This window comes from Vicugna pacos, chromosome 6, assembly GCF_048564905.1.
Source record: "Vicugna pacos chromosome 6, VicPac4, whole genome shotgun sequence".
Classification (NCBI taxonomy): domain Eukaryota; kingdom Metazoa; phylum Chordata; class Mammalia; order Artiodactyla; family Camelidae; genus Vicugna; species Vicugna pacos.
Window position 1 is genome coordinate 81,977,416 of NC_132992.1, and position 13,633 is coordinate 81,991,048.

The 13,633-nt window shown below is 38.4% G+C and overlaps 1 protein-coding gene across 1 annotated transcript in view; it reads left to right on the forward strand.

The window, feature by feature from the left end:
- Positions 1-8,675: 8,675 nt before the first annotated feature.
- SPATA7 (spermatogenesis associated 7) overlaps positions 8,676-13,633 on the forward strand; it is a 32,616-nt gene continuing 27,658 nt past the window's right edge. Inside the window, exons 1-2 of the mRNA XM_072963551.1 lie at positions 8,676-8,848; positions 12,768-12,842. Of these exons, the coding sequence (XP_072819652.1) occupies positions 8,830-8,848; positions 12,768-12,842 (94 nt within the window). The 5' untranslated portion in view covers positions 8,676-8,829. The remainder of the gene's footprint in view (positions 8,849-12,767; positions 12,843-13,633) is intronic.

Genomic DNA, 13,633 nt, shown 5'->3' on the forward strand with positions numbered 1-13,633 from the left:
CAACAAAAGGTTACAACTTTTTTAAAAACAGAACTGAGTCTTAAAAGCTGAAGGTGCTTCTAATTATGAAAAAAGACAAAAAGCTAAAGAATCAGGCTGAAGTGTCTTTAAGAGCCCCTACAACCCAGTGGAGAAAGGACTTCATTTAAGCACAGGTAGAAAGAATGGGAAAAATAATTCTTCTGTGTTTCTACCCCCAAATGAACTGAAACTCCCCAGTAATCCAATTGTGTCCTTTAATCTAAATCACATCAGAGAATCAGCCTATGCAACTCTGAATGAATCCTTGTTTATCTAGTTTTTCTTTTTTCCCTGTGGAAGGGGGGATATACTATAATAAGCAAATGATTCCCAAACTTCTTTTAAATGCCACTTACATGACTTTTGCCATATTGTTACACCATTGTACTATTATTTACTTTACAGTTTTCCTTTGAGTTTACTCACTTCTTAAATTAAACATTTTTAAAGAAAACTACAGCTCAATGGTAATTGGAGGAATTAGTAAGTGCCATAAATAAGCAGAACAAAGACAAAAACAGATACCCTCAAATGCTACGGCCTGAGCTTGAGCTTCAATCTTTGTTAGAAAGGGAGATTAGCAAAGGTGACAGGTGCTAAAACCACACTAGTCTCAACTGACACCTTTTCCCTGATGGTTTTGGGAATGAAATAACTTTCTCATGGGCCAACTCAAACTTATTTAATGCTGTGACTGAGCAATAACACATGAAATGCCAAAACCTCAAGTGAGAGAAAGATATTCTGGAATATAAAGATACAGTCAGTACACACCTGCCTCCAGCATCTTACTAAGCAGCTTTCACAACTACTTGAGAATTTACACTTGAAGGTGACGTGTTAAAAGATAAGTCCTGCTAAACAAGCAATTCTCCAAGGAAGAAATACAAATGATCAATAGGCACATGAAAAAATGCTCAATATCACTAATTATCAGAGAAATGCAAATCAAAACTACAACAAGGTATCACCTCACACCAGTCAGAATGGCCATCATTCAAAAGTCCACAAATGACAAATGCTGGAGAGGCTGTGGAGAAAAGGGAACCCTCCTACACTGCTGGTGGGAATGCTGTTTGGTACAGCCACTGTGGAAAACAGTATGGAGATTCCTCAAAAGACTAGAAATAGACTTACCATATGACCCAGGAATCCTGCTCCTGGGCATATATCCAGAAGGAACCCTACTTCAAAACGACACCTGCAGCCCAATGTTCATAGCAGCACTATTTACAGTAGCCAAGGCATGGAAACAGCCTAAATGTCCATCAACAGATGACTGGATGAAGAAGAAGTGGTATATTTATACAATGGAATACTACTCAGCCACAAAAACCGACAACATAACGCCATTTGCAGCAACATGGATGCTCCTGGAGAATGTCATTCTAAGTGAAGTAAGCCAGAAAGAGAAAGAAAAATACCATATGAGATCGCTTATATGTGGAATCTAAAAAAAAACCAAACAAAGCATAAATACAAAACAGAAATAGACTCACAGACATAGAACATAAACTTGTGGTTAACAAGGGGGCAGAGGGTGAAAAGAGATAGACTGAGATTTCAAAATTGTAGAATAGATCAACAAGATTATACTGTATAGCACAGGAAAATATATACAAGATCTTATTGTAGCTCACAGAGAAAAAAAATGTGACAATGAATATATGTATGTTCATGTATAACTGAAAAATTGTGCTCTACACTGGAATTTGACACAATATTGTAAAATGATTATAAATCAATAAAAAATTTTAAAAAATAAAATAAAATAAAAGTCCTGGTATTTTAGAGCATGAAATGCTACAAATATGTATTAAATGCTCCATTAGGACTCACGCATTTCAAGTGAAAGCAAAGAATTTATTGGCTCATATAACTGGGAGATCCAGTTCAAATACTTCAACCAGAGTTGTATTTGGGCGCTCAAATAATGTCTTCACAGTTTCCCCACCCCCCACCCCCTCCTCTCCTTCTCTGTTGGACATACATTTTCCAAAGGAAACAACATGGCTGTCAGCAACCCAGAACTCCACCTCCCAGCTTCCCAGACCCAGCAGAAAGAATCAGTACCAAGAGCTGTAGCAGCTAAGTCCCAGCCCAGCCACGGACAGGATACTGACCAGGGCTCTGCACCCACCTTTGAATCAATCCCTGAGCTAGCTGGCTGGACATATTCCGGCCAGGCCAGGGTCACGTCCCCCCTTCCTGTGATAACGAGGGGCAGGAGAGAAGATCAAGACCATATTACCCAAAGGATAATGGATGTATCTCCCACAGGAAGAAAAGGGAAAGGATGCTGTGCAGACAAAAATAATAGGTGTCCTTAACAAATGCCTTCTTTGTGCCGTGCATATTTAATCTGAAAAGAACATAATAAGTCAATAATAATAACATTTAAAAATACAAAGAGTGAATGTGTGTTGAATGGCTACTGGCAGTATCCAGCTCCTGCCACTTTCTGGCCCTCACTGCAACAGTCAGCACCTGCACCCTAATGCCTAGAGCTTTCTCTGAACACTGAACCCCACTTTACCTGGCCATGGGGAATTAACCAGCTACCCCCAGTAGCCCTTAGACAAAGACTGACAGTAGGTGGTCGATAAATACCCCAGCTCCCCCATTTTGGGGAGGATAACTCTGAGGTGTTCTGTACTGTTTCCCAGAGTTCCCTGGAGGGATTGAGCTCCAGTTGTCCACTTGCTTGATAGCATCTTTTTATGGCTTCCTTCCCTTCTCAGTCATGTACCCACTCCCCTACCCGCACCACTGGTCTTTACTGGATGACCTCCTAAATAAACCACTTGTACTTGAATACCTGCCTCAGGGTCTGCTTCTGGGGAAACCTAGATTACGGCAGCCAGGCACTGTGGAAAGCTATTCTATTACCTCTCACAACAATCACATGAAGCAGACACTATTATTGTTATTTTTCAGATGAAAACATGCAGTCCTTGACCAAGGTCACAGAGATAAGGAAGAACAGAGCCAGGATTCAAAGGTAAGTAGATTCTGAAACACAGAGAATGACTTTACAACATTTCTGTAGACGTCCAGCTTTCAGGGATTCTATTCAAAGCAGGTAAAACCCAGAGGATCGTTGAAGGGGTTGTGAAAGAACTAGAGAAGTTCAGGCTGTGTCCTGCAGGCTCTGAGGAAGAAATGTGAGCTCAACAGTTTGGGCCTTGCGTATATCAGGTGCTCATTAATATTAGTTGAAATAACATGTGGCAGTTTTTAGTTTACAAGGAGTCATGAATGTTGTTCTTTTCCGCCATCCTTGAAAAAGAGATGCCCTTTCTAAGTGGTAATTCTCCAGTGAAAAATGTCCCCAAACTCAATGTGGAAGATTACTTGGATTATGGTAAAGTAATCATCTCTAGGGTAGGAAAAACACTGGACTCAACTGGGGTCACTTTCATTTTGGAAGAAGAATATATGTTGGTCTTTAAGAAAAATTTATAACTTTAAAATATACACATTTGTTTTTATCTCAGACAGCCTAAATACAGGTTTGCCTAAGACAAAGGACTTAAGCAAATTCTCATTTACCTTTTCCATTGTATGTGTATGTGTTCATGATTGCACATTCAAATAATTTTTTCATTATTTCAGGTAGTATATGCATAAGAGAGCAAACATACATAATGAAATGTCACCGAGATAATTGTCTCACTGCCTGTTTCCTGACTTAGTGGAATGAGCACTAAATCAAGAATCAGAAAGCTAAACTGTATGGACTAATTACGTGCTCCAGGCGCCAGTAGTCTTTTCTGCAAGGTGAGGGCTTTGGTTTAGTGATCACCGGCATCTTCTAGCCCCCAAATTCTCTGATGTACAAGGGAAAATATTTGCTTACTGCCAGCCTTGTTTAAAAAGTAAATTAAGAAGACTCAGAGCATAATTTATTCTACCTTTTTTGTCTGTTTATCTTACATAAGCATCTACTCCACATGTTATAAACGACACAGGGGAAGTCCTTCTGTGCCCAGCCCAGGACCAGAGCTTCTAGACTGTGCCTTCACTGTGGGAAAGGTCTCCTGTATTCAACTCTTGACTCGCAGTATTCTTTTTTAGTCCAAAGTTGCCTATGGGTATAAACTTCAGTGGACACTTAATGTTACATAATGAGAAGCTGTTTTCATTACACATTTTCATACTGTTGGACAATTTGGATTTTGTTTAAAAACATGAAAAACAGTGAACACTGAACAATTGTTTGCAGGCAAGAAAATGGAAAGGCTCCAAGAAGGGAAGAGAAAACATTTCAGCCAAGTCAGGTCAGAAACTGAGCATGTCTGAGGGGTCAGCAACCCGTCCCCACCTCCATTGTCTAAGCTTATTTGCTCAAATATTATAAATAATTAATGCAGTCTAAAAGTAATATTTCCTAGTGTCCTTCATTTTTGTCCTTCGTTTTGTCTGGAGTGGAGATTGAGTCCCTTAGAAAAACTAGGTGGGGCATTAGCAAAAGACGGTTTTCATTGGTGGCTTACAATCTCAGTTGTTGTTTTTTTCATTGATTTTATGTGGTCATTTGTGATTCATAGATGCACATATAGGCGAAGCGCTTTATTGCAACTTCCCAGAAATGCACAATTGTTAAAACTCCAGATTCTATTTTTTTAAGTGAAAAGAATATTACCAGAATAAACTAACAGCTTGGTTATGTTTTTTGCTTTGCTGTCTTTTGAATGGTGAAGCCATTTGTAAACAGAGGATGCATTAGGTGGAGATTATCAAACCTTTAGGCCAAGCATCATGCCTGATGCATTGTGGCAACTGACTGGCAGGGGAAGAAAAGACAAAATGCTCTTCTTAAACTATAGGGAAAGGTTACCTAGTAACCACAGAATGATTAAGTTCTGTTCACAGAGACTTGTTCTTTTAATTGGACGAAAAGATTTAAGGAACACAGCTAGGGGGAAACTGGAGAGAAAGAGGCCTAGGACAGTTACTGCAATTCAGGCAGCTACCTCCAGGAGCATAATTTTGTGCTCTTTTAAACTGTGGGAAAAATGAAAATGAAGTGTGGAATGGAGCATATTAAAAAGTGTAGTGAACTCTGTGTGGTGTTACAACCCTGAGGATGATATTTGCATTCAGATATCAAGAGTTCTGTTTCTTACAAGAATTCAAAATGGTCATTTGGGATCAGTTTATCCTATTATCATGCTCTATGTCTGTCTGTATTCTTTTTCCATCTGCTAGGCAGGCACTTGTTGCTTTATAGAGAATTATGGTCATTACTGTTCTCTCCAGTCTTAATAATAAAATTAGGAAAAGTCAGGGGAGGGTATAGCTCAGTGGTAGAGTATGTGCTTAGCATGCACCAAGTCCTGGATTCACTCCCCGGTACCTCAACTAAAAATAACAAATAAATAAACCTAAGTACCTCTCCTCCCAAAAATAAATTAATAAAACAAGAATACATTTTAAAAAAATCAAATTATAGGCTGACAATGATGAAGGTTTTTATTCATGAAGGGCCTCTAGCTAATACAATAATTTCTTCCTGTGTTCAAGTAAGAACTCAGTGTATACATCACCAACTATAATTGGAGAAGCTCTACCTTGGATTCACTTTTCAAAATGCTTTTCACTCCTTACACTCCTCGAGTAAGATTTATAAGTTAATATTACCTCAGCGGGGCAGTCCTGTTCACAGAGATGCAGCTTAAAACTTTCCTAAAGCCCCCTCTAGTGACAAACAGCAAATTAATACATTATTTCATAACATGCTCATACCACCAAGCTCTAAAGTTCCATTTTCTCATTTACTTATCAGATGCACAAATAGCTACAGTATTTTGACTAGAGAAGGACTAAGAAATAGTCAATAGCTCAAATTTCCAAGCATTCTTCAATCATCAAAACCTAAGGGATTTGGGAGAGGGTATAGTTCAGTGGTAGAGTACATGCTTAGCATGCACGAGGTCCTGGGTTCAATCTTCAGTACTTTTATTAAAAATAAACAAACAAACAAACAAACAAATCTATCAATCAATCTATCTAATTACTCCCCCAAAAAATTAAAATTAAAAAAATAAAATACAACATTAAAAACGAAAACCTAAGGAATTTTGTTTTGAGACTGGGGACAACACATAGGGCAAATGAATCATTTAATTCAGTTTCTCTCATTCTTCTGTGCCAGATATACCTTAAAAATATTTCCTAATTGTCTTTCAGAGGCTTTAAAGATGAAAATATGTTCATAATCAGCCATCGAATTGGAAAAGATTATCTTGGCCTTTACCTCCTGGTGCTTTTACTGCATTTACTAGATAATTTTCTTTGATGGTGTGAGCATGTCCAAGCAGACAAATATAAATTCCAGGAATCATCTGAATTATGAAACTAAGGGTAATCTATAAAGATATAGGTTAAATGTATATGTAATAATATAATGTTTTAAAACAATATACGATCAAGTACAATAAATAAACTACATATTGTATTATCAAGCTATATGATATGTATGATCAAGCTATATTATATGATATGTATAATATATAGTTTATTTGTATCTCCATTTCCAAAGGGCTTCGAGCTCATCTAATAAAAAATAGGTTCAATTAAACCATTAAATAAGAGTAGAAGAATAAAAGCCACCTGCCTAATAAAGGGAATTAAAGAGATAAATAGAAAAATAGACTATGAATAGTTACTGCAACTCAGCACAAATCTTAGTTTTGAGCTGACAAGCTAAGACAAAAAGAGAAGCCCAAGAAGAAAAGTAAACATACCAATTAATTAAAGGAGAAATTTTTTTCCTTCTAAAATCCAGATATACAGGTTTCTAGTTACCAATAACAAAAATATACCACTGGAATAATTTCTTAACAATGAGAAATTTATGTTTAAAAATTCAACAAAAGGTCTTCAGGAATGTCTACTCCCCAAGGTCACTGCAGTTGGTGGGTGTTCCTGGTGCTAATACTACAATCAGCCCATACTAGCTGCATCCACCTGCCCGTGATCATGGTTTATCTCCTGGGAAGAGCAATGAGAAACCATTTTTCTCTTGTTTATACACGTGGAGTGAAGGTCAAAGACAAATTAAATTGCACTATGATAATATTTATTGCTAAAACCGGAGGAAAAAATAACCCTATTGGGCACTTCCTGAAAGAATTGGAACAAAATATTCAGGAGAGAAATAATGAAATGAGGATGGCCTCTGTTGAAGCTGGATACCAAGCAGTGTTGTCCTCTCCCAATCATGGTGCCCCTTTCCTATTTCAAAGTAAAATTCCCCAAATCTACCTTCATAAGAGGAGCTGGTATCACCTTTGTGTGAATCAAGTCACTGCCTTTCCCAGGGGTGTCTGCCCTTTATGCTTTAGTTCTAATTCAGTTTAACAAATGCTTACTGGAGCTCTATTATATGCAAGGTATTTTCCAGGTGCTAGTAGTGTAATAAAAGGTTTCATGTTCTTAGGGATTTCAAGCATTAGTGAGTAGGTAGGCAAGAGAGTTTTTGTTCTCTGGGTAACATCTGATTCTGCCCCTGTATCCTTCTTAATGACCTTTGTTGGGGGGAGGGGGTCACAGAGTCATCACATACAGTTCCACATTCCTTAAATTTTTAATCTAACTTTCTCCTTTCCCTAGAGTCTTAGAGAATCAGAAGTTCAAGTGTTACAATAGCCAGATTTCTGACTTATTCCCCTTTCCTTTTCATAGGGGTCCTGGCTTATTCTCTTATACCTGAATTCCCTGATACCCCAGTTCTTCTGAGAACTAAGTCTTAGAAGAGAGAAAACTACTATTTGCTGAATATCTTGTTTTGCCAGGCACTGTACATGCTAAGCCCTGCAACTACAAAGTTAGTAGCATCTTTTACATCTTAGAAAAGAGGGACCCGAGTCTCAAAGAGTTTTAGAAACTAATTCAAGAAGTTTAGATAACAATTGTCGCAGAAAACTCATGATTAAGTTCCACATGTCTGATTCCAAAGCCAGTACTTCTTCCATTACAGCTAGGGGGTGGGGGTTGATTTTGCCTCTCAGGGGACATTTAGCAACATCTTGAGACATTTTTGTCACAACCAGAGGTGGAATGGGTGAGTTGTTACTGGCATCTAGTAGGCAGAGGCCAGGGATGATGCTAAACATCCTACAATGCACACGACAGCCTCCCCACAACAAAGAATTACGAATCCAGCCCAAAATGTTAATGGAGCGTCTGACCTATTCTGATCTCATCTCCAAGAATTCACAGGCAACTGATTATTGGTACTAAGAATTAAGATATAAATATGTACACGTTCTCCATCCCCAGAATGTTCACTAATCCAAATGTTCGCAGACTGCTTTGAAATTTAATTATTTGAAATTGGTTAAATACTACGCTGACCTCAACCAACATTTACGTTTGACTTTTTTCCGGGAGCCGGGTGACATGGATGCCAGATGAGACCGCCACCTCTCCCCGCTCTTCCTTCAGCGACAAATCCTGCCAGTTGACGGTGACTAGACTCCTGACAAGACTCTGGGAGACTGGTCCCAGATGCACAAGAGCCTTCCCCGCCGCCTTCCTCCACACTCCCATCTTCAACTGCCCTCCTCCCATCTCCGGGTACCCGCGGGGGCGGGGCCGCGGAAGCACACGTCCCTGCGTCATGACGTCATAATCCAGGCGCCGTGGAACCCGCCCTTAGCAACCGGCCCTGCGACAGCCTCCAGCCGCTGCCGCCCCCCACCGGCTCCTCTTCGCCAAACCTCTGCTGCGGGGGTGGCCCGGCCCGGGAAGGACCGAAGGGGACCTAGCGTGCCCTCACGGCGGCTGCAAGAAGATCTAAGCATGGATGGCAGCCGGAGAGGTAAAGGGCAGCTGTCGCGAGCGACCGCCATCGCGCGCTCGTCTGGCGTCCGGGTCCGGGCAGCGCGAGTCCAGGCCGCGCGCTGGGCACTCTCGGTCCCCTGCTTAGTCGCCGGTGTTGGCACGAGTGTTGCCCCGAGCTGCCAGGTCTCTCGCACAGGAGGAAGCCCTGCTTGCGGATTTCACAGAGTTCTGCTTCCTGCTCAGAATTTGTTGCCCTGACTCCAGGAGGCCCTGTCCCCTGAATTTGGGGTCAGTGACAGAGGAACCAGATTTTTCTTTGGAGTCAGACTTCCCTGGGTCTCAAATCAAGCCGCGCCAAACTCCTCAAGTGTGACCCTCAGTTTCCTCATCTCTTGAACGTGGTGGTTAAAACATCCATGTCCTGGCGTTCTTGAGGATTAAATGCAGATAATACATACAAAGTCCCTGGCACATTATAAGTACTCGGTAAATACAAAATCCTCCATAGTGTAACTCCGTCCTCTCCTCCAAAACTAGTGAGTAACCCAGGGATTCTCTTAACTTTAATGTCAATAGGAATCCCCTAGGAATCGGGTTAAAATGCAGGCTGTGATTCAGTAGGTGTGATGGGGGGGCTAAGATTTTGTATTTCTAATAAGCTTCCAAACGATGAAGCGTTGCTGGCTACAGTTTTAGTAGCAAAGGATTAATCCATAATAACTATGTATACCTGCCCTTGACTGAATACTCTGGGTTAAAGTGGACATCACCTTAGAACATTTAGAGCCGTAGAACTGTAAATCTCTCAGAGTCAGCCCAATCCAAATAATTTGCACCTTTATACTTTCTGAGCAAGGCAGACATGGCAATCTCCAGACCTCTTCTCCCAGTTCAGTGGGTTTTTTTTTTTAATCTATTTTAACCTGTACCTTTAAGCCAAGCTGCTAGATGTTTCCTTGCGATAAGTCTTGCTTTGAATACGAGTGTGCCTTTACTGTTTAATCATTGGTCAAAATAAATGCTATTCTCAGTGTAGGAGATAACTATTTATTGATCAGCAAACTGTATATTCTGACACTTTACCAACCTAAGTTTGAGAAAAAGCAAACCAACATGCTTTTTTTTTTTTGGTTTTAAGAAATTTTACCACATAAACTAACATTAGTACTCTTGCTGTGTACCAGAAACTAGTCCCAGGCTATCTTGTGATTTAATCCACAAAACATCTTGTAGATAGGTACTATTCTTATTTCACAGTGGATAAACTAAAAGATCATGAGTAACTGGCCGAGGTCGCAGTAATTGGCACAGCAGGCTTTCAATCTAGGTGGTGAATGTGAAACCCTAGCACCGTTGTTTTTACTTACTATCCCATGGTGGAAATGGGAGCATGGGAGGGTATGTGTAAAATTTAGAGCATGATAGACTTACTAAGACTTAGTCTCAGCATCTGTCAAATTATTTTTAAAAATTAAGTTCACATCAGAATGTCAAAAGATTTATATTTTCATAACTTACCCAATTTAATTAGCTTCACTTTTTGGACATTATGTAATATATAGTATCAAACATTGTTTTGACTTTGAGTTTTTAAGAAAAATGTAATATTCAGCAAATATCTGGGGTAGTCACTTCTCCTATACCATGATTATTAATAGGAAACCATAAGTAATTATAGCTAAAATAGTTAAGCTAAAATACTTAATTTTAATTGAAAACATTGTAATTTCTAAATTTCTTAGATTTCATTAAGAGGTTACCTTGGATGATTTCAAGAGCACAAAATCTGAAGACATCTAAAGTTAAATTCATCCTCTCTTTTGTCATTTACTCTCTCTGACTTTGTGTTCTCTAACGTCTCTAGATACACCTGCTTTCCCTTTTTCTGTGAACTGTAGGGAAACACATACATTAGAAAGGAATTTGAAGGGAATAAACTATATACGTTGCAGCCTGTTTCATATGATATAATAGCTTCGAGCATGGTTTAAGTACTAAGCAATTTATATTGATCAAGATAGTGTAATGGCTAAGACTCAGGAGCCAGACTACCTGAGCTCAGATCTGAAATCTGTCATACAGTAGTTGTGTGATCCTGGGCAAATTACATGCTTTACCTCTTTGTGCTTCACATATAAAGTGGGGATAATGATAGTACCTATCTCATACGATTGTTGTAAGGATTAAGTGAATTTATAGCTACAAAGTGCTTAGAATAGTACCTGGCACAGTTAGCAATAATCAGTAAGTTAGCGTTTGACTACGAGTGAAGAAACCTAACTCAAACTTGCTTAAGCTAAAATGGGAATTTTTGAACTCATGTAGAGAACAGTCTAGGGAAGTAGAGCTTCAAACGTGGTTAGATCCCGGGATGTTACCAGGGATCTCTTTCTGTCTTGCTTCTGCTTTCCTCTGTATAGGCTTTATTCTCAGACAGGTTCCCATTGTGTGGTACAAGACGGCCACCTAGGTAGTGGCAGGCTTATTGATGTTCTAGGAATTTCCTAATAGTTCCAGTAAATGTCCCAGGATTGTGTCTTATTTGCCGGACTTGAGTCACATAGTTATTCCGATTTAGTTGACCAGTTTGGGGCAATAATGCCCACCTCTGAGCAATGCGACCCGCTTAACCCAACTGGGCTAAGGGAGGGGAGGAGTGGTTTCCCAAGCAAGATGAAGTCCTCTTTCCACTGGATTCTGGGCAGGCAAAAAGTCAACACCTTTTTTCCTCTGGAGAAATAAAGTTTGCTTGAGAGTTTGTTGGTTAGTTTGCTTTTTTTTATGTTTACTCTCTCTTTCCTGGTGGGAACTATGCAAATTTCATGACTGTCTTCATTACCAACTCAAATGGAATCACCTTGAGTTCTCTTGTCCTAAATAAGTTGATTTTTTCCTCCTTGCTCTCTGGCTTGTGATGTAGAAGGAGCTTCTTATGTATTCTGATCTCAAAATTGTTTTGTTTTAGTCTATTCTAGTAGGCTTTGTTCTCTGATCCTGTATTTTAGTTCTGTCTATTTTCAAATACCCATGTTTCTTCCAGACTTTGTCTGTGTCCTCGCCACACCTTTATAGCTTGTAAAAGCCCACCTGATAGCAGACTGGCCATTTTACCCACTTGAAATGTGTCTTGGGATACACTATTTATATTTTGCATGTTAAATTCTATTAAACTCTGTAACTCAGCCTTCCTATCTTGGAGGTTACCCCTAAAAACACAATCACTTTTTGGGGTGAGAAGTATATATCTAGTATTTTGTGATGAAATATGTATTTAGTTTTCTGGTAGCCCATCTAATCCAAAAGATAAGACATTGACTTTAGGGGAGATAGTGAGTTTTCCATTACTAGAAGTGCTTTTAAATTTAAGATGTGTAGATAGGATCCAAGCAAGAGGGTAAGTGGGTGGAACTAGATGACTCTTAAGACATCTTTTAATCATTAAGTTCTGATTCTGACATTTTTATATACTTGTACATAATAACATGATATAATTTATAATTTATTAAATTTCTTTGTGAGAGGATTATTTTCTTTAAATCATTTTTAGGAACTGACTAGTCAATGGTTCACTGAAATACATTTGTATTAACTCAAAATATTAGTTGTTTTCTATCTCAAAATCATTTAAAAATCCAGTAGGTAAGTTTACAGAGTAAAGTCAGTATATATCAAATAACAATTGATGTATTTATCATTTTATTCAGTGAAACTTAAATCTTAAGGCAAAACTATTTTGAAAATAACTTATTTTCTTAAAAAAGAACACCCTTTATCTTTGGCAGCAGAATTTTTATCTGATATATCATTGCTGGTTAGTAATATAATTGAATACAATTTTAAACAATTCTGGTAGTGAAAGGTAGCTTGTAATAAATTCTATTATTTTTCATATATTCAATTTTGTCTTTGTGAAAGTTGAGTTTCATTTATCCTAATTCATGTTTTTTTGTTAAAAGTCAGAGCAACCTCTGTCCTTCCCAGATATGGTCCACCATGCCTATTTAAAGGACACTTGAGCACCAAAAGTAATGGTAAGTAAGGTACTTAAAATGATAAAAGATTGTTAAAAGATTGACTGTGTTTCCTTTATTTGTAAATTATATAATGTAATGGAAAATTACTTAATTTAATCAATATTTGAACTTCATATTATTAATTATAATTAAGTAATATAGAAATTCTTGAGATTAGAGAATTTAGGAGCCCATCATGCCCTGGATTGGACCTGGCCACCTCCTGCTCTCTGCTGCAGCTCCAGCCCAGCCCTACTCTTTGCTGGCAGACTTCCCTGGCTGAAGGCATGCCTTTCTTGTTAAAACGGTGATTAGCAGCTTGTTAAAGGCATAGCAGTGAAAAGGAAAAGATATGTAGAGAAAAAGAGCACTTGAAAAACACATTTGGGTGTCGGGAGTAAATGCTTAATCCAATGGGACTCTTTATCTAATTGGATTTCTAGATCCTATGAAAGGTGAATCTGTATTTTTCTAGATGTTTTCAAATTTTAAAGCCTTCAGGGTGAATTTTAATGTACTTTTAAAGTATTTTTATAATTATAACTTAAAAATTTTAAGCTTAGGTTTTTAGGCAAAATGATTGAAGGTCTTATTTTCCTTATTTACATGAAAAATCTTTGCTACTAATCCTCTGAATGTGAAAGAAGAATCATACTTTCAGTTACCTCACTTATATTTCTTTGTAATAAAGTATATATACACATAGAGCCAGAATCATGAACTTTGAAAAATAATTTTTAACTAAAAATTTGGAACTAGTTTTAAAAGATACATAGAAGAGCAGAATGAAGAACAATATGTAGTTTGCT